The sequence below is a fragment of the Anomaloglossus baeobatrachus genome, chromosome 6 (assembly GCF_048569485.1).
Source record: "Anomaloglossus baeobatrachus isolate aAnoBae1 chromosome 6, aAnoBae1.hap1, whole genome shotgun sequence".
Lineage (NCBI taxonomy): Eukaryota > Metazoa > Chordata > Amphibia > Anura > Aromobatidae > Anomaloglossus > Anomaloglossus baeobatrachus.
Window position 1 is genome coordinate 406,019,781 of NC_134358.1, and position 27,199 is coordinate 406,046,979.

At 45.6% G+C, this 27,199-nt stretch overlaps 1 protein-coding gene across 1 annotated transcript in view; it reads left to right on the top strand.

The window, feature by feature from the left end:
• Positions 1 to 27,199, top strand: part of SUGCT (succinyl-CoA:glutarate-CoA transferase) — a 1,764,969-nt gene that overhangs the window by 346,537 nt on the left and 1,391,233 nt on the right. Inside the window, exon 9 of the mRNA XM_075316596.1 lies at positions 496 to 591. Within this exon, the coding sequence (XP_075172711.1) occupies positions 496 to 591 (96 nt within the window). The remainder of the gene's footprint in view (positions 1 to 495; positions 592 to 27,199) is intronic.

A 27,199-nucleotide genomic window follows, 5' to 3' on the forward strand; every position in this document is an offset into this window, starting at 1 on the left:
TTGATTTGGTGATAAGCGCGGCGTGATACCCGTTTTTCCTTACAAGTCTTCAATTCAACTTCATGACATGAAGACAAATATGTTATTTCCATACTTGTTATTATGTGCACTGCTCACTAGATTGATTTCTGCTTTTCTTAATGTTTCCTTGAGATGTTCTATTGAGAGATATACATATAAAAAGCTATTTGACACGTGACAGGAATTTTGCAAATGATATACTTGTTATCACACTGTCACAGGACAACCACTTCAATGAACTAGCAGAACCAAATCTTAATTGTGTGTATATTACACACTGTTAGTATTTGTCAAACTGCACTGCTTTCGCAAGTTTGCCCTAAGGGGAATGGAGACCTTTTATGGTTAATGTTGTATTGAGCAACTTGGTTTGTGTATTGGGTCTGATATTTGTCTCTGGCAATCCAGTAATTTTTACATTTGTAGATTCCACTATGATTCAACAGGTTGTGTTGTTTTTTTATTGTGTTCCAGGTTGCTTGCTTGACTCATATAGCAGCAAACTTCCTTAATGGAGGAATTGAAGCAAAACGTTGGGGGACGGCGCATGGAAGCATCGTACCATATCAGGTAGGAATCAAATCTTATAATGTTGTAGTCTTGAGTAATCCTAATCCTTATCCAACCAGCAGCAAAATAATAATGAATGGTATCCACATTGACCCCGAAATACACTTTAAGAGACCTTAATACAATATGGCAAGAAGTAAAGTGTAAAAGTTTTGGCAGCTGTTGAGCACTTGCAGATGTTTGTGGCCTTCTGCAATTACTCTTTTCTTCAGTAACCTCACTTTTCCTTTAGAATTCCACATGCACGTTTGCTTTTTGAGTGCTTACTCTGCTTACAATTCCTTGTTCTTGCGTTCCATGTTGACCGGCCCATTGCTGTGTGATTCTGAGATTCTGTGTAATGTTGCTTCATCCTTAGTTTTGCTGTTTACTAATATTCTAGGTTTCTTGTCTTTTTGACCCACGTTGAGGAACGTACTTTTTAAAATGGGGTCATTTATAGGGGGTCTTCTTTTCTGGCATATCAGGGTCTCTGCCAATATGACATCACACCCCCAATCTATTGCAGCTAAATCTGAACTCCCTTCAGAGCTTTGTACTGTGTCTCAAAAGTGGTTTTCGACCACATATGGAGTATTGGCGAACTCAGGAGAAATTATGTAACAAATTGTATGGTCCATTTCCTCTAATATCCTTCGTGAAAATTAAAACTTAGGTCAAAGCAACATTTTAGTGGAAAAAAGGGTCATTTTTTATTTTCACAGTCCAATATAATGCTTGCCGCTGGTGAATATTTGAACTTAAGGCAATAGTTTTGTGATAAAAATATACTTTTTCATTTTCACGGCTCAATGTTCTAAAAGTCTGAGAAGCATCTTTTGGTTCAAAAGTGTCCTAAGACAAAGGTAAGCGCTTGACCCAAAAGCTTACTTAAAATCCTGCAGCTGGTTTGTAGGCAAAAATACCCCAAAAATTGCCTGGATACAATCAAGAGAATAAAAATTGAGATTTTTCCAAAAATGGAAAATCTCACAAACCAGCGCTGAATGGTAAGATTAATTGATATTTTAATACTAACAGCAAAATTAAATTAGTTTCTACAAGAGACAAAACACAAAGGACAAAATAATAAATGTACAAACACTAATGAACATAATACAAATATATAATCTCGTGGAGCCCCGGCCGGTGGCAGTCACGATTATTAATAAATATTAATGAGGATGGTTGTCCGACTAAAGGAATTATCTTCCTCAGGAATAAACAGTAATTGCACAAATTACAAAAGGTTTTTCCGAGGGGGTACCACGTCCGTGCCAGTCCGTATATATGGGCAATGTTCCTTCTGGCGGGTACTTGTACCAAGATGAATACTTTAATGCTGGTTAGATGAAAACTAGCAACCACGCTGCACTTTTTCACGGTCCCTGATTAAGGTTTAAATATGCCGCGCTCCGACCAAGGAGTTTAGCGGACAGAGGGATCAGTACGTTTTCATCGACTACGGAATTTACCGGTTCACTGGCAAGTGAACGCCCAAGCAGGTGCACGGAGGAGTTCACATCTCAGGACAGTGCAATCTTGCCATAGTAACTTTTAATCGGCATCTTACAATTTGGATCTAAGGATTATTGCAAACTGCGACCCAGCATTAATCCTCCCTCTCCAGGCAGGAGAGAGAATCATCCCACGCAAGGACCACATCCCACGGAGCCCTCACTGTCAGCGCTGGTGTCAGGTAACATACACCGGGGACCTGCAACGAGCCCCCGGTGTACTGATCCCTCTGTCCGCTAAACTCCTTGGTCTGAGCGCGGCATATTTAAACCTTAATCAGAGACCGTGAAAAAATGCAGCGTGGTTGCTAGTTTTCATCTAACCAGCATTAAAGTATTCATCTTGGTACAAGTGTCCGCCAGAAGGAACATTGTCCATATATACGGACTGGCACGGACGTGGTACCCCTCGGAAAAACCTTTTGTAATTTGTGCAATTACTGTTTATTCCTGAGGAAGATAATTCCTTTAGTCGGACAACCATCCTCATTAATATTTATTAATAATCGTGACTGCCACCGGCCGGGGCTCCACGAGAGTATATATTTTTATTATGTTCATTAGTGTTTGTACATTTATTATTTTGTCCTTTGTGTTTTGTCTCTTGTAGAAACTAATTTAATTTTGCTGTTAGAATTAAAATATCAATTAATCTTTCCATTCAGCGCTGGTTTGTGAGATTTTCCATTTTTGGAAAAATCTCAATTTTTAATCTTTTGGTTCAAGGTGCTCACCACACATCTAGATAAATTCTTTGTTAGTTTCCAAAATGTGGTCACTTATTTTTAAGAGTTTTATATAGCCACCCCAAAATAAGCACTCAGCGTACAGCACAGGATAAATGTGAGCCACACCTTACTTCATTCTGTGGGAGGCAGAATAAACAAATCAACAGCAGTTAAAGAATTGACTTCATTAGTATTTTTTACCTTGCGGTGATAATGCGGCTTTATTTCTCAGAGCAGTACGATTACAGCAATTCCAGATTTAGATATATTTTTTAGGTTTGGCTACTATCACACCAAAAATGATTTTTTTTTTCTTACAAAATAAAAGGTTTTTTATCACCAAATTTTGAAGGCTATCATTTTTTTTATTTTTCTGCTGATGGAGTCATGTGAGGGCTTGTTTTTTGCGGCATGAGTTGGAGTTTTTATTGGTACTATATAATATTTTTTGTTCGCTTTCTATTCTAAGTTTTTCGAAGGCAGAATCAAGAAGAAACAGCATTTCACAAATTCTTTTTATTTGTTATATTTTATGAAATTCAAGGGGTCATAAAAGTGATAAGGCAGCTTTATTTTTTGGGATCACATGTGGGGGTTTTCCACTATTTAGGCACATCAGGGGCTCTCAAAACACGACATGGCATCAGCTAACGATTTCAGCCTATTTTGTGTTCCAGAAGTCAAATGATGCTCTTTCTTTTCTGAGCCTTGTTGTGCGCCCAAACAGACATTTTCCAACACATAGGATAAGATAGGATATTGGTGTACTCAGGAGAAATTCAACAAAAAATGGTATGGTCCATTTTTATCTGTTACCCTTGTGTAAATGCAAAAATTGGGGCTAAAACAAATTTTTTTTTGTGGGAAAAATGATTTTTTTTGTTTTTACAGTTCAACATTATAAAATTCTGTGAAGCACCTGGGAGTTCAAAGTGCTCACCACAAATGAAGATAAATTCCTTGTGGGACTTAGTTTCTAAAATGAGGTCAATTGTGGGGGTTTCCCCTGTATAGGCACATCAGGGGCTCTGCAAACATGACATGGCGTTCACTATCAATTCCAGGCAATTTTATGTTCCAAAACTCAAATGGTGTTCCTTCCTTACCGAGCCCTGCTGTGCGCTGAAACAGTAGTTTTCTACCATATATGGGATATTGGTATGCTCAGAAAAAAATGTGGAACACAGAAAAAAATGTGCAACAAATATTTGCTCCATTTTCTCCTGTTGCCGTTGTGAAAATACAAAATTTTGGGCAAAAGTAAGATTTTTGTGAGAAAAAGTAAATTTTTCATTTTTTCCTTCCACATTGCTAAGGGCACAAACACATCAGCGGTATTCTGCCGCACTGCCGGATCCGGCATAAGGGCAGTACAGTATAATACAGTTCACAGACAGTGCGGCAAGCCCCGGTCATATGCTGTCACATGCTCCGGTCACATGACCGCATGTGCCCGGAGCTTGCCAGTGAACTTTAATGTACTGTACTGTCCTTGTGCCGGATCTGCGAGTGCGGCAGGAAAACGCTGATGTGAAACAAGCGTAAGGCTCCTGTGAAGCAGCTGAAGGCTTAATAAACTTCTTGGGTGTGGTTTTGAGCAGTTTGAGGGGTGCAGTTTTTAGAATGATATCACTTCAGGGTATATTCTGCCACATAGGTATTTCAATGGTACTACAAATGTGATGTGGTCCCTTCAAACATCCTAAATAAATATAAATATATATATATATATATATATATATACACACAATATATATTATTTTTATATATATATATATATATATATATATATATATTTTTTTTTTTTTTTTCAAAAGGTGCTGATATAAAGTAGATATGTGGTAAATGCTATTTATTAACTACTTTGTGTGACATAACTCTCTGGTATAAGGATTAAGGGCATGAAAATTTAAAAGTTTGAAAATTGCTACTTTTTCCAGAAATTTCCAATATATTTATGAATAAACACAAAAATATTGCCCTAAATTTACCACTATGATAAAGTACAATATGTCACGAAAAAAAAAAACAGTCTCAGAATCACTGGGATCCATTTAAGCAGAGTTATTACCTCATAAACTGACAAAAAATGAAAAATCTGGCTCTGGGATAAAGAGATTAAAATGTTTTAGCAGTCCTTTGTGGTCGTTAAAAAAAAAAAAAAAAAAAGTGAAAATAGACATGTACCGTATTTTTCAGACTAGAAGACGTACATTTTCCCCCCAAATGTTGGAGGAAAGTGGGGGGTGCGTCTTATAGTCTGAATGTATGGCATGGCTGCGGGGAATGAGGGTGCTGCGGTGGAGCGGGTCATCGGTGGCACGAGCAGGCTGTAGCAACGCCTGCCGTAACCACGTGAGCCCGCTCATTTCATATGCATGCATCCTCCCGCCCATCATCTCTCAGCGCTTAAGCCGGAGCTGACAGGTGGGCGGGATGATGGGCGGGGGTTGTGCGCATAATTAACAGCCGGCCCGCGTGATCACCCCTGGCAACTACAGCCTGGAGTGATCATGTGTGGCTGTATTCACTGCCCCCCGCACATCATCATCAGCGCGGGGTGCAGTGAATAAGTATACTCACATGTCACCGTTGAATGCAGCATCGCAATGTCCTCCTGTCTGCTGGCCGCTGCTGTGTGTGGAGACTATTGTGACGCCCTGGACTAGCCAGGTAGTCACAGACATAACAACACACACACACCCTCCCCTGGATAGTTCACACCAGTCAAACAAAAACCCTTGTTGCCTCCCTCCAGGGTCTGATGTCCACACCCGGTGGTGCGGAGCCAGGCGGTTGGCCCCACCCACCGAGGAGTTCACAGGCTTGGAGGCGGGAAAATTGACAGTTTCAGTTTGGAGGTGAAAGTGAGAGGACAGAACCTGTGAGTGTCTGGGTAGGAGCCCAGGCACTGTCAGCAAGGTTGGCAGATGGTGGTGGCCGTCTGCAGGAGTTAGTGGATCTCTGTGGAACCGTAGGACCGGGGTTGGACGGTGGCCCGCCGGTACCAAGCCGGGGAATGGAGTGAAGCTATGCACAAAGGCAGGGCCATCGGACCCCGACTAGGCTTGGAGCCGCCGACAACGGTCAAATCCGAAAGTGACCGGAACCCCAGGGGTTTCCTAACAACCAAGACCTGACAGAAGGCAACAGTCCACACCGTGAGGATACACAGCCACCGCCGTAGGCTAGAGATCCAAGGGCCAGCTCCTGCAGGCAAAACGGGCTCCTTCGGTACCTATACACCGGGGAGCGGACTACCGGTGGGCAACCACAGGAGTCAGAACATTCTAACAAGGTGCAGGGAAAGACAGCCACCATCACCCTGTCTGGGGAGAGCACAAACACTGCAGCCGGCTGTGGGACCTGTCCATCCAGCCATTTGGTTTACCAGAGACTCTGTGCATCTGTGTCTGAGTGAGTACCACAGTGCCATCTGGCACCGCGCCGCGCTGCCCCTGCAACCCTGCACCCCAGCCATCCTGCCTCCCCGTTACACCACCGGGCCCCAGGATCACCAACCCCTACCCACGGAGGGGACAACATCCTAGCTGCTCCCCACCATCGCTCCCGGGATCCCCGTCACCAGCAGCGGTGGTGCTCATCATCACCACGACCCGTGGGTGGCGTCACGAACTATCTCCCAAAACAAACCACCCCCTTTTCACTCGTGGGCGAGGAGCGTTGCTCGAGCCCCCGGGTCCGGCCCACCGCTCGAGCCACCGAGCAGCAGCAGCAGCCGCGGACCTGAGCGTAGCGAGCGCGGCCTCTCCGCCCACGACAGCTTGGCGTCACGAACAGCATAGAACCAATCTACCTACCGGTAGAAGTGCGCCTTGCAGTCCCCGCTGGCGGCATCCGGCCGAAAAATTTGAAGTTCTGCCATCTTTGGCGCAAAGATTTCCCGCTCGAGCGTCTTCCCCGAGCAGGGAAGGCGTGAAAGTGAAGCCCCGCCCCTGAAGAGAGAGGTGCTAGAAAGAACCAAGGGGGGGCGGGTGCAGGTGTACCTGATGTAACCGAAGTCATAAGAGCAGGGACGCCACGACTCTGCACACATCCGGTTCCTGGAAGCACAAGCGCTAACATGTCTGTCCCGTCTGGCAATGCTGAGATCCCAGAGCCCACGCCAGGAAAAGCGGCATGGGTGGAGGCCCGGACCGCGCAAATGTGCTGCCGCCTGCAGGCCCAGGTCCGATTCCTAATGGAGCGGTGGGGGCCAAAATGGAGGAGGTAGCAGCGGCCGTGCGGAGACGCGAGGTCGAGACAGTGCTGGAGGAGCGGGTAAGCGACTCACGCCCCTGTGTCCCTGAAGGACCGGTTGCTGCGGCTGAGGGGCCCGGTCTGCGCCCGTTCACCCTGCTGCCTCCCCCGCCATCCGCACCGGCTGTTGCTGCCCCGCCACTAGGCCCGCTGCCCCCGACACCGGTAGCGGAGTTCAGCCCGTCCGACCTGGAGGACCAGCCTGTAGGCGTTACTCGTGAACGGCCCGCACCCCTCCCGCTGCCATGGAAGATCCCACGGGAGGTGCCCGTCCGCGAAAAGAAGCCGTCGGCCCCAGAAGTGGCCACACCTGAGACCCTCCCGGCTCCGGCAGTCCGTCCGGCTACAGGAGAGGTGGAAGCCGTGAACCGGAAGGCCCAGCAGGTGAGGCCGGCTGTCCCTAAATCTCACGCCTCGGCTGAGGCTGTGCCGGGTCGCCGCTGCAAAGCATCATCCCAGGCCGCATCACTGCAGGACCCCCCAAAGAGGAAACCGGTAGTGGCCGGTTTGGGAGAGGTCCAGCGGGGCCCGACCTGTGCGCAGGGGCATGCAGACGCCCCTTACTGGGACAGAGAGCTGAGCCAGCTGGGCCGCGAAATTGCCGCCAGAGAGCAGCAGAGGGCCGAAGTGCTGGCATGCGTCATAAAAGAGAAAGACAATCTCCGCAACGCCACCTTTCGGGTGCGGGACCTGGTGTACGAGGGCCAGGTGAGGCGGTTTGATCCTCAGCGGGGATACGGCTTCGTCTACGAACCGGGCCTGGAGGCCGAGATATTTGTGGCCCGCCGTGATGTGAACTCCTACTTACCAACGGGTCATCCTGGTCGCGACCTACAACCAGGCGACCTGGTGACCTAGACCCGACATTGCGGGGAGAGGGGCTGGTTTGCCCTAGATGTGAAGCAGAGGGAAGGCCGCGGTGTCCAGATGCGGTCCCAGTCCTCTCCCCCACTGTTCCGTCCGGATGTCGAGTTGGATGAGGCATATGAGGATGGTGACCTCAAATAATGGCAGCGGTCCTCCGTTGCACTACAGTTGTCCCCGTTGGGACCCTCAGCACTTTGTTTTAGTTGAATGAATGCTAATTAATCCGATGACTTATCTGATTACCGTCCGTGGAAGGATGGAAGGAAGGAGTTGTCCCTGTTGGGACCATCAGTATGTTTATTTCAAAACAGCCCGCATGAGAAACTACTCATGAACAAGGCCGAGGACTTGCAGGCTAACCACGAACTTGTGGCCTTGTAAATAAGTTGTGGGCTGTATTCCGTTGCCGCCTCCGGAGAGGCAGATTGGAGGAAGGACCCGCAGCAGAGTAGGCTGGGGTCCGGGAACCACCAGGACCGGTGGCCATCCTCCGGGGGTCAGGGGTCCCCCTGGACGTGGGGTCCCCTGAAGTGACAGCCGGGTGCGAGACACCGTGCCCGTTCCCGCTCAGGTGACCTGGACCAGGACTGGGGTAAAGGGGTGCTGCCCATTTCTTAGGGGCAGCATCAAGGTGTAGGTTGCTTGGGTGGTGGAGTGGAAGTACATGAACCCGTCCGTTAGTAATAAAAATGTTTTTATTAATGTTTGTAACGTTGAAGCACCATGCCTCCCGTAAGAGAAGAATGAAAAGTATACTTGTGTTTAAATGTTTCCCATGTTAATTTATCTTTTGCAGAAAAATAAAACCGGTGATGGACGGGCAGCCCGCGGACGGTCTGCATTTCACCAAGTGGGAATGTGACGCCCTGGACTAGCCAGGTAGTCACAGACATAACAACACACACACACCCTCCCCTGGATAGTTCACACCAGTCAAAGAAAAACCCTTGTTGCCTTCCTCCAGGGTCTGATGTCCACACCAGGTGGGGCAGAGCCAGGCGGTTGGCCCCACCCACCAAGGAGTTCACAGGCCTGGAGGCGGGAAAAGTTACAGTTTCAGTTTGGAGGTGAAAGTGAGAGGACAGAACCTGTGAGTGTCTGGGTAGGAGCCCAGGCACTGTCAGCAAGGTTGGCAGACGGTAGTGGCCGTCTGCAGGAGTTAGTGGATCTCTGTGAAACCGTAGGACCGGAGTCGGGCGGTGGCCTGCCGGTACCGAGCCGGGGAACGGAGTGAAGCTAAGCACAAAGGCAGGGCCATCGGACCCCGACTAGGCTTGGAGCCGCCGACAGCGGTCAAATCCGAAAGTGACCGGAACCCCAGGGGTTTCCTAACAACCAAGACCCGACAGAAGGCAACAGTCCACACCGTGAGGATACACAGCCACCGCCATAAGCTAGAGATCCAAGGGCCAGCGCCTGCGGGCAAAACGGGCTGCTTCGGTACCTATACGCCGGGGAGCGGACTACCGGTGGGCAACCACAGGAGTCAGAACATTCTAACAAGGTGCAGGGAAAGACAGCCACCATCACCCTGTCCGGGGAGAGCACAAACACTGCAGCCAGCTGCGGGACCCGTCCATCCAGCCATTTGGTTTACCAGAGACTCTGTGCATCTGTGTCTGAGTGAGTACCACAGTGCCATCCGGCACCGCACCGCGCTGCCCCTGCAACACTGCACCCCAGCCATCCTGCCTCTCCGTTACACCACCGGGCCCCAGGATCACCAACCACTACCCACGGAGGGGACAACATCCTAGCTGCTCCCTACCATCGCTCCCAGGATCCCCGTCACCAGCAGCGGTGGTGCCCATCATCACCACGACCCGTTTGTGGCGTCACGAACTATCTCCCAAAACAAACCACCCCCTTTTCACTCGTGGGCGAGGAGCGCTGCTCGAGTCCCCGGGTCCGGCCCACCGCTCGAGCCACCGAGCAGCAGCAGCAGCCGCGGACCCGAGCGTAGCGAGCGCGGGCCCTCCGCCCGCGACACTAGCGGTGCACACAGCGATGATGTAATCCCTCTGCGCGCTCTCTACACACATCAGTGGGCGGCAGACAGGAGGACATCGCAATGCTGCAGGGAACGGTGACGGCTCCACACAGGTCAGCGGTGCTGCTGCTGGCACAGACAGGAAGACGAGCGATGCTGCTGGAGTGAGGAAAGGTGAGTATAAACATTTCTTTTTTTTGTGTGCAACAGTATGCAGGTCATATACCATGGGGGTATATAGCAGGATGAGGGCATATATCAGGATGGCGCAATGTAGCAGGATGGGGCTATATACACAGATGGCGGTAAATAGCAGGATGAGGGCATATACCAGGATGGCAGTATAAAGCAGGAAGGCGGTATATACCAGGATGGCAGTATATAGCAGGATGGGGGTATATAGCAGGATTAGGGCATATACCAGGATGGCAGTATATAGCAGGATGGGGGTATATGGCAGGATGAGGGCATATACCAGGATGGGTTATATAGCAGGATGAGGGCATATACCAGGATGGCGCAATGTAGAAGGATGGGGGTATATACCAGGATGGCGGTATATAGCAGGATGAGGGTATATACCAGGATGGCAGAATATAGCAGGATGGGTGTATATAGCAGGATGAGGGCATATACCAGGATAGCAGTATATAGCAGGATGGGGTATATAGCAGGATGAGGGCATATACCAGGATGGCGCTATGTAGCAGGATGGGGGCTATACCAGGATGGCGGTATTTAGCAGGATGGGGGCTATACCAGGATGAGGGATATATATATATACAAGGATGGGGATTATATACAAGGCAGGAGGATCATTACCAGGATGGGGTAACTTATTAGAGAATTTGGGGACATTACCCCCATAACAGTGTCAGCAGCAGATCCTCGCCCCATAACAGTGTTCATTTTGTTTTGCGTAAAATTTTATTTTCCTATTTTCCTCCTCTAATACCAGGGTGCGTCTTATGGTCCAGTGCATCTTATAGTCCGAAAAATACGGTATTTCCTCTTTTAGCCTCTTTGTGGTCGTAAAATAAAAAAGAAGTGAAAAATAGACATGTATTTCCTATTTTTCTTTACATTCTCTCGAAATATTAGCAAAAGAAGAAAGGAATACAAAAATGACAGAAAAAATAAGCCTCATGTATTGTGAAAAAAGAGGCAAAAATTATTTGAATATCCAAATGAGAAAATGTTTTAAGAGCTATTAAAAGACGAAAATGTGCCATTTTCTCCCATCAGGAATGGGATAAAATGGCCTGGTCCTGAACAGGTTAAACAATACATATTTTATATTGATTTTAGTACACCCTGACTAATTAATACTCTTTCTAATATGTCTTATTAGAGAAAAAAGCTTTTTTTTTACCAACATTCCTATATTTTACCCTTCCGTAACTCACATAGGGTTCACTTTCTCTCAGTTCACTGAAAAGATGAGTCGTCTCTGAAAAAAACATAAAGGCAGATTATACACATCAGACTAAATTGTCCCAAACCTTCCAATTTTGTTTGGTCACACTAACCGTCTTATGTGTCTACCTCATGACACTCCCCCAACAGATGATGTCAGGAGAGAAAAGGATTGCACAGTTTAAAGTTTAGCATCTGTCCTTTTGTTTTCAGGAGAGATAAGCCTCTGTCAGGTGGTTTCACTACTATGTACATTGGAACATGGATGGTCAGCAGATTATAACCTTCATGTATATGGGAGAGTCAGGAGAGATATCTGGTGGCCAAACATAGCTTATGTATGTAGGAAGAGGAAAGGTGTCCAACAAAGACTCAGAGGTTCCAATTAGAGATGAGCGAACTGGTCCCGGTTCGGCTCGAGGCCGGTTCGCCGAACGGGGTCCCGTTCGAGTTCGGTTCGTCGAACGTTCGACGAACCGAACTCGAACGTATAGGCTATAATGGGAGGCAATCACAAACACATAAAAATGCATTATAAATGTACACAAACAGTTAATAAACATTGCCATAACACTTACCGGTCCTCGCGATCCCTTCTGCACTCTGTCTTCTGCCGCTATTCCATCCGATGATCGCTGAATCCTCCCGGTGACCTGCACTGCCAGCAGAGATGCAGGACCTATCGTGACGTCAAAATAGCCATGTGACCAGTCACGTGGCTATTATCTCATTGGCTACAGACTGGTCACATGACTATGACACGTCATGTAGGACCTGCGAGTGCATCTCTGCGGTACACGGTGCACATATGTGTATCGCCGTGTACCGGCAACATGCTCTAGCACACGGTCGACTCCCCGTTCCGTTAGGCACCGGCTGACACAGCCGGTCATTAAAGGAGATCACCGTTGCCATAGCAACGCAGTTAGCGGTGACGTCACCGCTAACCGCGGCTCCGAGAGCACCGTTGCTATGGTAACGCGTCTGTCAGCGTTACCGCTGTTACTGCTGACAGCCAGCACTGATCACTCACGGAGTGAAGGCTGCACACTGCTTCCCGATTGTAGTGAGCATTGTAGTGAGGATGGAGGTTCCCCAGCCCCAAGTGATGAGCTGGTGAATCTCATCCTCACTACAATCGTCACTACTACTACACTAGAAAGAAAGAAGACAGAAGAGCAGGATCATGGAGGGCTGACAGGGGGTAATAAAGATGGAGTCTCTAATGTGTCTGTGTATTTATTTCTATTAAAGTATTTTTTCTCTGTGTGGTGTCTTTTTTTTAACCCTTTATTGGAGATTCTTAATGGCTGGATCAAACGTGCCTGACATTAAGAATCTCTGGCTTAATACTGGCTGGTAAAACAAAGCCAGTATTAACTCATGATTACCCAACAAGCCACCCGGCTCCAGGGCTGTTGGAAGAGTTGGATACAGCGCCAGATGATGGCGCTTCTATGAGAGCGCCATTTTCTGGGACGGCTGCGGACTGAAATCCGCAGCAGAGGCGCCCACAAACCTCGGGCTAACCTGTGCTGCGGATTCCAATCCCCAGCTGCCTAGTTGTACCCGGCTGGACACAAAAATAGGGCGAAGCCCACGTCATTTGTTTTTTAATTATTTCATGAAATAAGTGAAATAATTAAAAAAAACGGGCTTCCCTATATTTTTGGTTCCCAGCCAGGTACAAATAGGCAACTGGGGGTTGGAGGCAGCCCGTGGCTGCCAGCTGTACCTGGCTAGCATACAAAAATATGGCGAAGCCCACGTCATTTTTTTGGTAGGCAAAAAACTTCTGCATACAGTCCTGGATGGAGTATGCTGAGCCTTGTAGTTCTGCAGCTGCTGTCTGCTCTTCTCCATACAGACAGACAGCAGCTGCAGAACTACAAGGCTCAGCATACTCCATCCAGGACTGTATGCAGAAGTTTTTTGCCCCCTGAAAAAATTATGTGGGCTTCGCCATATTTATGTATGCTAGCCAGGTACAGCAGGCAGGTACGGCTGCCCCCAACCCCCAGTTGCCTATTTGTACCCGGCTGGGAACCAAAAATAAAGGGAAGCCCTTTTTTTATTATTTCATGAAGTTCATGAAATAATTAGAAAACAAATGACGTAGGCTTTGCCCCATTTTTGTGTCCAGCCAGGTACAACTAGGCAGCTGGGGATTGGAATCCGCACCACCGGGTGGCCTGAGCTTTCTGGGCCCCACTGCTGAGAATTGCAGTCTGCAGCCACCTCAGAAAATGGCATTTTCATAGAAGCGCCATCTTCTGGCGCTGTATCCAACTCTTCCAGCACCTGCCTGCTATACCTGGCTAGCATACAAAAATATGGCGAAGCTCACGTCCTTTTTTTGTAGTTTTTTGGCAAAAAAAATAAAAAATGCTTCCCTGGATTTTCCATTGCCAGTGAAGGTAACACCAAGCAGTGGGGGTTAGCAGCCAGTAGCTGCTTGGATTACCCTTAGCTAGCAATACTAAAAATGCAGCGGGAGCCCATATATATTTTTTTTAATTATTTATTTAAATAACTAAAAATAAAATGGGCTTCCCTGTATTTTGATTGCTGGACATCACAGTGCTGTAAAAATAAATCTTTAAAAAAATGACGTAGCGCTCCGCGGTATTTTTGATTCTCAGCGCAGATAAAGCAGACAGCTATGGGTTGCCACCCCCATCTGCCTGCCGTTACCTTGGTTGTCAATCAAAATACAGGGAAGCCCATTAATTTTTTCTATTTAAAAAATAGTTAAAAAAAAAAATTACGTTGGGTCCCCCCATTTTTGATAGCCAGCTAGGGTAAAGCAGACGGCTGTAGCCTGAAAACCACAGCTGGCAGCTTTACCGTGGTTGGGGATCCAATGTGGAGGTCCCCTCAGGCTCTTTTTTATAATTATTTTATAAATATTAATAATTACACAATAAAAGTAGGGTCCCCCCCAAATTGGATCACCAGCCAAGGTAAAGCGGACAGCTGTGGTCTGGTATTCTCAGGGTGGGAAGGTCCATAGTTATTGGGCCTTCACAGCCTAAAAATAGCAGGCCGCAGGCACCCCAGACGTGGCGCATCCACTAGATGCGCCAATCCTGGCGCTTCACCCCAGCTCATCCCGTGCCCTGGTGCAGTGGCAAACGGGGTAATAAATCGGGTTGATACTAGCTGTAAAGTCACCTGAGATCAAGCCCAGCAGTTTGTGATGTCATGGCGTCTATTAGATACCCAACATCATAAACTGTCAGTACTAACAAAAACAAAAAATCGACAAAAGAAATTTATTTGAAAAAACAGTCCCCAAAACATTTCCTCTTTCACCAATTTATTGTAAGAAAAAAAATAAAGGGGTCCCACGACGACTCTGGACCGTCTAGAATATGGGGGGGAGACACTCAGGGAACGTATCCCCCATTTTCTAGGAGTGCGGACCCTTCATGTAAGGAGTGTGGGTGCAATGAATCTGCACTCACTCTCCCCGGGTCCACAGCAGCAGAGTCCATGTCGTAATGGTTGCTACCAAAGCTGCAATGCCCTGCTCATGAGGTAAGGGCATGCCTAATCAGGAGAACTACTGTAGAGGAAGCTCTGCTCACTGGTATATAGGTGCTCAGAGGTAATAATAGATAAAATTAGTGAGTAACCTCGGCACTCTATATCTCCCAGACTAAGTCAGTAAGTCACAATGGATAGTAATGCAAAATCACTCTTTATTGGTCCGTATTAAGAAATTTTTTTTTTCATAAGCATATATGTTTTTGTCCAAAACAAGTTACAAATGACGTTTCGGCCTGAGCCTTCGTCAGATTGGACTTATCTGCATGTAATCATGAAAAATGACAATAATCAGTATCACATAAGAGTGAGAGAACAATAACATAAACTCGAACAATGTAGAGGTACAATTGGGATGCAGCAAAAAAATTGCAACACAGCAAGAAATGAAACACATGATACAAATGTCATAATACAGTACAAGGACAATATAGTAATGACAAATATGGGGTCAGAGTAGGCTTAGACAGCTCTGGTACGAAAGAGATGTCAATCATAAAGTAACATGTGCAGTAGGTGTAGAGCTACAGTATGCATGGCAGAGCTAATGGGTAGACCGACCATAGAAAAAGAACGGAGAAAATGTGGAGAAAAAGTGGAGAAAAAGTGGAGCATAAGAGGAGAAAAAGTGGAGAAAAAGTGTAGAAAAAAGTGTAGAAAAAAGTGGAGAAAAAGTGGAGAAAAAGTGGAGCATAAGTGGAGAAAAAATGGAGAAAAAGTGGAGAAAAAGTGGAGAAAAAGTGGAGCATAAGAGGAGAAAAAGTGGAGAAAAAGTGGAGCATAAGAGGAGAAAAAGTGGAGAAAAAGTGGAGAAAAAGTGGAGCATAAGAGGAGAAAAAGTGGAGATTAAGAGGAGAAAAAGTGGAGAAAAAGTGGAGCATAAGAGGAGAAAAAGTGGAGCATAAGAGGAGAAAAAGTGGAGAAAAAGTGGAGATTAAGAGGAGAAAAAGTGGAGAAAAAGTGGAGCATAAGAGGAGAAAAAGTGGAGAAAAAGTGGAGAAAAAGTGGAGAAAAAGTGGAGCATAAGAGGAGAAAAAGTGGAGAAAAAAGTGGAGAAAAAGTGGAGCATAAGAGGAGAAAAAGTGGAGAAAAAGTGGAGAAAAAGTGGAGAAAAAGTGGAGCATAAGAGGAGAAAAAGTGGAGAAAAAAGTGGAGAAAAAGTGGAGAAAAAGTGGAGAAAAAGTGGAGAAAAAGTGGAGAAAAAGTGGAGCATAAGAGGAGAAAAAGTGGAGAAAAAAGTGGAGAAAAAGTGGAGAAAAAGTGGAGAAAAAGTGGAGAAAAAGTGGAGCATAAGAGGAGAAAAAGTGGAGAAAAAGTGGAGAAAAAGTGGAGCATAAGAGGAGAAAAAGTGGAGAAAAAAGTGGAGAAAAAGTGGAGAAAAAGTGGAGAAAAAGTGGAGAAAAAGTGGAGAAAAAGTGGAGCATAAGAGGAGAAAAAGTGGAGAAAAAAGTGGAGAAAAAGTGGAGAAAAAGTGGAGAAAAAGTGGAGAAAAAGTGGAGCATAAGAGGAGAAAAGTGGAGATTAAGAGGAGAAAAAGTGGAGAAAAAGTGGAGCATAAGAGGAGAAAAAGTGGAGAAAAAGTGGAGAAAAAGTGGAGAAAAAGTGGAGATTAGGAGGAGAAAAAGTGGAGAAAAAGTGGAGCATAAGAGGAGAAAAAGTGGAGAAAAAAGTGGAGAAAAAGTGGACAAAAAGTGGAGCATAAGAGGAGAAAAAGTGGAGATTAAGAGGAGAAAAAGTGGAGAAAAAGTGGAGCATAAGAGGAGAAAAAGTGGAGAAAAAGTGGAGAATAAGAGGAGAAAAAGTGGAGAATAAGTGGAGACAAAAATGGAGAAAAAGTGGAGAAAAAAATGGAGAAAAAGTGGAACACCCTTTGGTACCTTTCATGTGGCACTAAGGGGTGCTTAGCTTTGTATTTAGCCAAAAAAATGAAAAAAAAAAAATGACGTAGGGTTCCCCCTATTTTTGTAGCCAGCTAGGGTAAAGCAGACGGCTGCAGCCTGCAGACCACAGCTGGCAACCTCACCTTGGCTGGTAATCCAAAACTGATGGCACCCCACGCTGTTATTTTAAATTAAATAAATAATTAAAAAAAAAACCACGTAGGGGTCCCCCAAAATTGGATCACCAGCCAAGGTAAAGCAGACAGCTGGGGCCTGATATTCTCAGACTAGGGAGGTCCATGGTTATTGGAATCTCCCCAGCCTAAAAATAGCAGGCCGCAGCCGCCCCAGAAGTGGCGCATCCATTAGATGCGCCAATCCTGGTGCTTCGCCCCAGCTCATCCCGCGCCCTGGTGCGGTGGCAAACGGGGTAATATATGGGGTTAATACCAGATGTGTAATGTCACCTGGCATCAAGCCCTGGGGTTGGTGAGGTCAGGCGTCTATCAGATACCCGACATCACCAACCCAGTCAGTAATAAAAAAAATAGACGACAAACACATTTTTATTTGAAAAAACACTCCCCAAAACATTCCCTCTTTAACCAATTTATTAGATTGAAAAACAAATCCAGGTCTGGTGTAATCCAAGGGGTTGCCATGACGATCCACACTGTCCCAGTCAATGAAGAGCAGGATGTTCCCCATTGGCTGGGAGAGCAATGCAGTGACCTGAGCTAACATCAATGGGTCAGCCCAGGTCACTGCAGGGGGTGACAAGTGCTGCTGTCAGCGAGGTACATTACCTGCGCTGATCTCCAGCACTGCCGATAGCCCCTGTCACTGAGTTCAATGACCGGCGCCTTCCCCTCAAGTATCGCGAGAGGTCCGTGACGTCACCGCTAGTCAGTCTCGGGTCGGAAGCGAGAGGTGATGTGACAAGCGGCGGCCATGGAGGACAGTGACAGCGCTGAGGTCGGGATTGCGGGACTTCATCACCGCAGGTAAGCCGAGCGGGCGGGGGGGGGTTTGTGTGTGTGTGTGTCTGTGTGTGTGTGTGTGTGTGTGTATATGTGTACATGCCACGGGCAGGAGGGGGCGGAGCGAGCTGAGCGGGGAAGTGTGGGCTTCCTGCACGTAACTAAGATAAACATCGGGTTACTAACCAAAGCGCTTTGCTTGGATACCCGATGTTTATCTTGGTTACCAGCTTGTGGCAGGCTGCCAGCAATGGCTCCTGCTCACTGTAGCTGTAAAAAGCCCTGCTTTTTGCTGCTAGAACCGTTCTCGAACGTATCTAGAACTATCGAGCTTTTGCAAAAAGCTCGAGTTCTAGTTCGATCTCGAACAGCCCCAAAAATCACTCGAGCCCCGAACTGGAGAACCGCGAACCGCGCTCAACTCTAGTTCCAATATTCATTAAAAAATAACTTTTATTCCATGTAGTAAGAACATCCATGAAACAATAAAAATTGATACTATAATAAACAACCGCATAGTACAACTACGCATTTTGGTGATTAAACCTTCCTCAGACCATGCGCAATGTGAGGATACTCACTTTCAGAACTGGGAACGCCAGCTCATGGCCTCAATTATGTGATATGAATATTCCCGACCAGAAGCCGGCTAGATGAGTGTCCTCGTGCAATGCAAGTGTATTTAGTGAGGCCATGCCCATCTAGGTGGATTCTGGTGGGGATTATGCATTTCACCTATTTGCGGTCATGTGACCACCATTCCCGTTCTGACATTGGAGTATCCTCACAGCGCAGAGTACAAGCGATGTGAGGATTCACAAGTCTGCAGTCATATAGAGTTACTAAAGACTTGTCATTTTAGACCAAACCATATAAGTGAATTAAATAGTGGTAGCAATATGTTCCTTTGTCTAAGGAATGATGTAGTCATTTAATTTCACACAAAGCCTCAATGACAGTACTACACATGACAAAAGTCATGCGACAAGTTACTAGAGTCATCCCAGTAGTGCAGGATTTGACTATGGCTTTTATCATTTCATCGACATTCACCTGTCCGGTCACCATCATTCCTATCCTGCTCTGCAGCCCCTGACCTGCCTCCTCTACAGAAGTGCCGACGGTCTACTCCAGATACCTCCTCCGTGCTTCCTGGCCTGTCGTCTGGCTCTTGTGGTTTGCACATTCACAGTAGGGTGTAGTCACGTTCCCTTCTCTATTCTTAAAAGGCCAGTGCCACCTGATGCAGGAATCCTACCTCCTGAATGTAACTATTCCATTGAAAATCATGAGCTGTTGGCATTAAAATGGCCTTAGAGGAGTGGCAACACCTTCTGGAGGGAGCAGTCCATCTGGTAGTGATCTATATATTGTTCTCAAGAATCAGGCATATCTGCACTTGGCTCGAAGGCTCAATTCACGGCAGGCAAGGTGGCCATTATTCTTTGCCCGTTTTGACTTCCGTTTTCATTTCCAGCTGGCAGATTAAAATATCAAGGCAGACGCACTGTCCAGGTCCTTCCTCCCCTCAGATCAGGAGGATGCCCAGCATGTCATCAGTCCCAGAAAGATTATTCCTGTCCTGGATTCCTCCTGGAGGACCTGTGTTGCTGAAGCCAACAGAAGGAGAGTTTTTCAATGGGGTCACTCTTCCAAGGTGGCTGATCATGCTGGCCTGAAGAAGACTCTCCTATTGTCTCCTTACACTATTAGTAACCATCTCTCCTTAAGGATATTGGGGGCTTTATCACTTCCTGTTCATCCTGTGCCCTCAACAAAACACCTAAGGGGCTTCCATCCGGTCATCTGCTTCCTCTGTGCATGCCTTCTGCTTCCTGGCAGTACAAACCATGGATTTCATCACGGACCTTCTTGTGTCTTCTGGCTGCTCCATTATTTTGGTGGTGGTGGATCACTTCTCTAAAATGGTTCATTTTGTTACGTTGCCTGGGCTACCCTCCACTCCAGAGCTAGCAAGGTCCTACATTCAGCACATCTTTCCACCTCATGGCTTCCCACTGCACATCGTGTAGGAAAGAGGAGTTCAATTCATGTCCCATTTCTGGAGAGCTATCTGCAAACTTCTGAAGGTATTCCTAGACTTTTCTTCGGCTTACCATCCTCAGTCCAATGGTCAAATTGCACGGGTCAATCAAATCCTGAACTAGCTTTTGAGGCACTTCACTAACACACATCCTAGTGACTGGTCCAATCTGCTACCTTGGGCTGATTTTTCATACAATCACCATACCAGCGAGTCCTCCGCCAGATCACCGTTTCTTATTGTCTATGGTCAACAGCATTGTGTCCAACTCCCGATACCCGCCACTTCTGGTATCCCTGCTGCTGATGTCCTCTCCAGTGATTTCTCCAAGATTTGTGAGGACACCAAAATCTCTCTTAAGCATGCATCCAGATGGATGAAGAGATATGTGAAGAAGAGACTACTGGATCCTCCTTGCTTTCTTCCTGGTGACAAGGTGTGGCTCTCTTTTAAATTCATCCACCTCAAGATTTCGTCTTATAAGTTGGGCCCCCAATACATTCGTCCTTTTGAGGTCATCAACCAGATCAACAAAGTCTGCTATAAATTAAAGCTTCCAGCCAAACTTCATATTCCCAACTCCTACCTTGTGTCCATGCTCAAGCCTGTCATCTTCAGTGACTTCTTCAGTGACCCTGGTACCACACCTCAAACCATCTGCTCTGATAATATCTTCGAGTTGATTGATATCCTAGCCATGAAGAGGGTGAAAAGTAGGACACTTTTTCTCCTTGACTGGAAGGGTTTTGGTCCTGAGGAGAGGTTCTGGGAACCCCAGGAGAATATTGATACCCCTCTCCTTCTTAAGAACTTCCTGTCCAGTTTGAAGAAAGGGAGGTGTAAGGGAGAGGGTACTATCACACCATTGGCACTCCCAGACAGGATGCACCAATACCATTCCCCGCTCACCTGTCCAGTCCTCATCCCTTATGTATGCACCGTGGCCTGTGGATCTCCTTTGCACTTCCGTCAACATACTGCAGCCTCCCCTGATTGTCTGCTCCTGCCGCCTCTTCTGCCATGCTTCCTGGCCTGTAGTAAGACTCCTGTGGTCTGCGCAGGTGCAATAGGGCCCGGCCGATATCCCTTCTCTATTCTTAAAGGACCAGTGCCAACTGGCCCAGAACACCTTCGTCTGGCCTTTACAGGTACTGGGTATTTAAGGAATCCTCCCCATTGGGAGGTGCCTGTTCAACGTATCTCTGTAGCTAGTCTGCCCATGCTAGTTGTTAGGTCCCTGTGCTCTAACCTGCATACCATATTTGTCTGTTGCCATTCCCTCTAGTAGTGCCCTTGTGCCCTCCTGTCAACATCATGTGTTCTTCAGACCGTGCAAACTCCCACCATCTGCTTGTGACCTCCAGTACCAGCTTGCTCCTGACCTCACCAGCTTTGGTTTCCTCTGCTCCGACTTCTGGTTTCTGTCCTGTTGCGCCAGCTGATGAGGTATCAGGATCCCCCTGGGCTGCCTCCTGGCGGACATTTACCAGTGTGTATACCTGCCTCTACCTCCGGTGTTAGTACTGATGACTCAGTGGCCGCCCAGGTCTGCTCCTCCTGGTCAGTGAACGGTACCTTGGACCAGTGGGATCACTTCCTCCCTGTCCAGTACCCAAACGTGACAGCTTGTAATGTCCAGAGACCATAAATAGATTAGAAAACTTAAACAGGACCTGTCACTTGCTCGAAAAAAATAGATTAAATACCTGCCAAATATCCCTGTGCTCCCTTAATTCTGCCACTTTTCCCACTTTGCACTGCGCTGCCTTATTGCAAAGATATTCACATTTGCTGCTCTTGGAACACAGTATGTGAAATTTCTGCTTACAGACCAACTAGGTGTACCTTTAAAGTATTCTATGGGGGCATGATGTTTCCCCCCTCCTTTCCAGACACTGTGAGTCACCAACTGGGTGTACCTTTAAAGTATTCTATGATGGTATGATCTTTCCCCCCTTCATTTTCAGACACTGTGAATCAGAGCTCGGCAGCTGATCAGGCATTTTACCAGTCTCCGACGCTGCTGAGCTGTGATTGGCAGCATCTGGGCAGAGGGGGGAAGTTCACAACCCCAGAGGAGACTCTGAAATTGGTAGACTGGATAGCTATGATTGCCAGCATCATGGAGGGAGTGGTGAAAGTGCATACCCCAGAGAAGACTCTGAAGAAATGCCTAGTTGAACCACAAAAAGAGATTTTACATACTAGGTCCCAAAAGCATGAAATGTGAATATCTCTGCAGTAGAGTGATGCAGCACAAGACTGAAAAAAGTGGCAGAAATAGGGATTTTTACATGGTATTTTACAACATTTTTGGAGCTAGTAACAGATCCTCTTCAAAAGCCTTTTATATTTTTGTAAGTCTACATGTCTCATCACAGTACTGTTACTGAATTAAGCAACCAGCGACCCAACCCTGAATTGCCAAGTTTCAGATCAAATCCAAAACAAAAAAACCATGTGACTTTAAAACATCAACACGCCAACATGTCTGTTGTACATCCGTTCACTCAACAGGAGGTATCGCACTTTGAGTCCTGGAGGAGCATCATTTGCTATTTGGACCTTTTAGTTGGCTTGATAAACCGCACTACTCAATAGACGTGCTTTTAAAGCATTCCAGCTTATGCCTTTGAGTACTTTCTTTACTCCATGTGTTTTCAGTGTAGAGCACATTTAAAGGAAAACATCTGCCATTTATTGGCCTGTGCATACATTATACTTGCTGATGGCACAATGTGTTTTAAGTGTTCCTTTTGCAAACATATTTCTCAACCTTTTATCACTAGTTTAACCCAGATGAAGAATAAATAATCAAAAAAATAGGTTCCGTTTCTGTACATTCATTTAGTAGGAAATTAGCACCAAATTACAGTTGACATGTGGGATGTTTTAAAGTGGCAAGTCGCTTATTACAGCTCAGAGGAGTGGCCTCTTGCTCTTGAGTTTTGGAAATCTGTATTATTCTACTAGCTTCTTTGCACAGATGTCTGCTTTTTGGTAAGCAAGAATGTAAATGATTTTGAACATCTGCATCTCAGTGCATGACAAATGTTGGACCACAGTCACACCAAAGCTTTGTACAATGATTGTAGAATTTAATTGCACTGCAGAAACACAAAATTATGTGATTAAAGCTTCCCTTTCACAGAATACTTTCTCCTCAGGACATAGCATTTATGTATATTCTAGTAAGCCAACAACTATTTAAATACACTGATGTTTAAGCCTCTTGTCCAGGAGGCTCCTGAAAAAAAAGGAAAGACCTCCTGAAGTCCTGGAAGAGTTGAAAAAACTCTCAGGTATATGACCAATCCCCTCAAACCTCCTGAAGATTCGGACTACCAATGCTTTCCTGGAGGGGTGTGGAAGAGACGCATTCATGGATTGTGGCTCTGAAACAGGGATGTGGCTAAGAGGAAATCATTCTTGCATGTCCTACTGGGGAATAAGCTTCCACGTTTAAAGGGAGGGCACCTGTCAGGTCCCTTATCCCATCCAAGCCAGCAAGCATTCACATTTGCACGTCAAAATTCACTGCCTAAACAGGCCTGTATAATATTATTTTCTAAAAAAATATGTTAAAAAGCTTTTATTACCTGTGTTTTTTGTATGCACACTAGTCAACCCTCTCTCCATGTTATCATGCCCCTTTGTGCATCATGACAGGATTTCCATGAGCCGGTGTCACTGTAGCTCCAGGAAATTTTGGGCATTCACTAGGCTCATTTCGGCAGTGTCAGTGTGCCTCACAAGCCAGGTGTATGCGTCCTAGCTTCAGAAAGGCGCATTGTGCATGATTGGAAATGCAGAAGCTGTTTTCCGATCATGAACAGTGCACCTCTCTAAAGCCGGGATGCGTGCACCTGACTTGTGAGGCCCACTCTACTCACGTTAGAGGAAATTACAGTCTCTCTTGTCCTTCATGGGGACATCCCCTTATCTATTGTACTCTCCTAGATAATGATTCCTTGATAAAGGACGATTTATAGGCCGAAACGTCGGATGGACTGTATCTGTATATATTTTGTTGCAACAAGAACACATTAAAAGCATTACTAAAGGAAGCAATTCTCATATTTTATGAAAAACTTCTCTTCTATAATCGTTTGGTGTGCTACAGTTTAGGGTTATCATAATACCCATATAACATGGAATACTTTATTTTTACCAGTACTTCAAATAACAGTAATATATTGCTACTAATGGACAATTTTTTTTATTTTAGTAATGAAAAGAAAACTTCCCTGAAAGCTGAGATGAGTTTTACCATAGTCCATTATGTGTCCCATTTGCAGATGTAGATCATTGTAAATAGCGTACAGCTTGTTGACAAGATCCAATTGAGACATGATTTATTTGCGGCACCATTAGTGGTGTGAAGTTGTGATATGGGGGTTTGTGTATCATTTTGTGTAGGTTCGTATTTTAGGAGTGGGGCATTGTCCATTCTATGTACTATTTGTCCTGTCTGCAGGTTAATAACCCCTGCAGTGCTTCTGTCCCTAGGTGAGGGTGAGGGGGCCTGGAATCCACCTAAACTCTACCTGGAGGATTATTCAGTCAGGCTGGGAAGGAGAGACAAGCAAGAAGATTCATCCTCTGAGGGAGAAGCTGCAACTACAGGCAGCACGCTAGAGAGCCATTGAGAAACACCGATTTCCCTGGAACAGGACTTCTGGAGGATTGTGACTAATCCCCAGGACATTTATACCATTACTGAACTACTTTATCCTCTGTGTGGTGGATTATTTGATGGACCTTCTTCTGACTTGCTTGGAATAAATGTTCGTTGGATTGTTGAATCATCTCTCGCTCTGTTGATTGTGTGATATGGTAGAATTACCCCGAGGCAACTGGGGTCAGCAGTGGGACCTACAGAGCACAGCCAGTGCATGTGATCAGCGTCATATCCAGAGATTGTTGTTTCAAAAAAGACATATAAGTCCTGCCAGCATTGCTGTAGAGGTTAAAGGAGTGGGGGTCAGTCTGTCCGTGCTCAAACCATACATGATCCATTGTATTAAATTGTTCTGCATGTCTGTTGTCCCAGAACGAAGCCTCTACTAAAGATGATGCATAAGAAAGCCTGCAAACAGTTTGCTACAGACAAGTAGACTAAAGACATGGCTTACTGATTTGATGAGACCAAGATAAACCTAATTGGTTCAGATGGTATCAAGCGCATGTGGTGGCAATCAGGAAAGGAGTACAAAGACAAGTGTGTTTTATCAACCATGGTGTTGGGAGTATCATGGTTTGGGGCTGCATGAGTGCTGACGGCTGTGGGGAGCTACAGTTCATTGAGGTAGCCATGAATGCCAACATGTACTGTGCCATATTGAAGTAATGGAAGATGATTCCAGGGGCTTCTGTGAAGCTCTACTGAACTCCATGCACAAGAGAAATAAGACAGTGCTTGAAAATAATGGTGGCCACACAAAATAGTGACACTTTTAGTGCAATTTAGCCCTTTTCACATAGGGATGTACTCACTTTTGTTGCCAGCGGTTTTGACTTAATGGCTGTGTGTTGAGTTATTTAGAGGGCACACCAAATACACACATTTATGCAAGCTGGACACTGACTACTTTACATTGTATCAAAGTGTCATATCTTCAGTGCTGTCTCATTAAAAAATATAATAAAATATTAACAAAAATGTGAGGGATGTAATCAATTTTGTGATACACTCTACATGTAACATTTTCAACTCTGATTTAATTCCTCAGTCAGCATTTCAACCAGAATGTGTGCACTGAAGTGAATCTGATGCTTTGCCGTTTCAGACTTTAACCCCTTAACGACCGCGGGCAGTAATATTATGTCCTAGCGGTCATAATGTTACTGCCCTCGGTCTGCCGGTGGCAGCATGCCGCGATCGGCGCACATCTCAGCTGATTTTCACAGCTGAGATGTGTGCCTGCTAGGCACAAGCAGAATCGTTATCTGCTCGTGCCATTTAACCCCTTAAGTGGCGCTGTCAATATGTGACAGCGCCATTATAACGGCATCGGCGGTAAACTTTTACTTACCGGCCGATATCGGAAGTCATGTAATGTGATCACGTGACTTCCGGTGGTTGTCATGGTAGCACAGGGTCATGTGATGACTCCTGTACTACACACAATTACTTTCAGTTTCACTCGGCCCGGAGCTGAGTGAAGCAGAAAGTGAGTGTATCTGCTATTTACAGCTGTGTAGCTGTGATCAGCAGATAGGGCACAGCGATCGGATTGCTGATCGCTATTGCCCCCTAGGGGGGCAATTAAAATAAAAAAAAGTAAAAAAAAAGTTTAAAAAAAAACAAAACAAAAAAACCCTAAAAGTTCAAATCACTCCCCTTTCGCCCCATTGAAAATTAAAGGGTTAAAAAAATTAAAAATATACACACATTTGGTATCGCTGCGTTCAGAAACGCCCGATCTATCAAAATATAAAATCAATTAATCTGATCAGTAAACGGCGTAGCGGCAAAAAAATTCCAAATGCCAAAATTAAGTTTTTTTGTCTCCACAACTTTTGCGCAAAATGCAATAATTGGCGATAAAAACGTAGCATCTGCGCAATAATGGTACAGTTAAAAATGTCAGCTCGAGACGCAAAAAATAAGCAGTCACTGAGCCATAGATCCCGAAAAATGAGAACGTACGGGTCACAGAATATGGTGTAAAACGTGCGCCACTTTTTTCGTCCGATTTTTTTTTAAACCCTTATATAAAAGTAAACCTATACATGTTAGGTGTCTACGAACTCGCACTGACCTGAGGCATCACACCCATACATCAGTTTTACCATATAGTGAACACAGTGAATAAAATATCTCAAAAACCATACTGCTATCGCACTTTTTTTGCAATTTTTCTGCATTTGGAATTTTTTTGACGTTTTCCAATACACTATATCAGGGGTCTCAAACTCGGCTAGATGTATGGGCCGCACAGAGGAAAAAAAATAATTTGGGGGCCGCATTCTTTGCAGGACAAAGTGACATTTTTATTGGTACCATATATAATATATTTTATTGTTTTTTACACACCTTGGGATCACTGATTTTGAACATTTTCACGTGTTCATTATAGCAAACGTGCCCATTCTTTGTCTAAATATAAACATTTTTTTTTTTATATTTTATTCCTTTCTTGTAACTAATAGTCTTACAATTAGCACTATATAGAAATTTTGACCAACATCTTTTAGTAATGTTCCCCATATTGTTTTAACGTGTCCATCCTTGTCCCCTTGTAGTATTGTGCCCCATCCCACAGTAATGTGCTCACCTTGTCCCCATCCTGTAGTAATGTCCCCAGCCTTGTCCCCATTCTATAGTCATGTGCCCATCCTAGTCCCTATCCTATAGTAATGTGCCCATCCTAGTCCCTATCTTATAGTAATGTG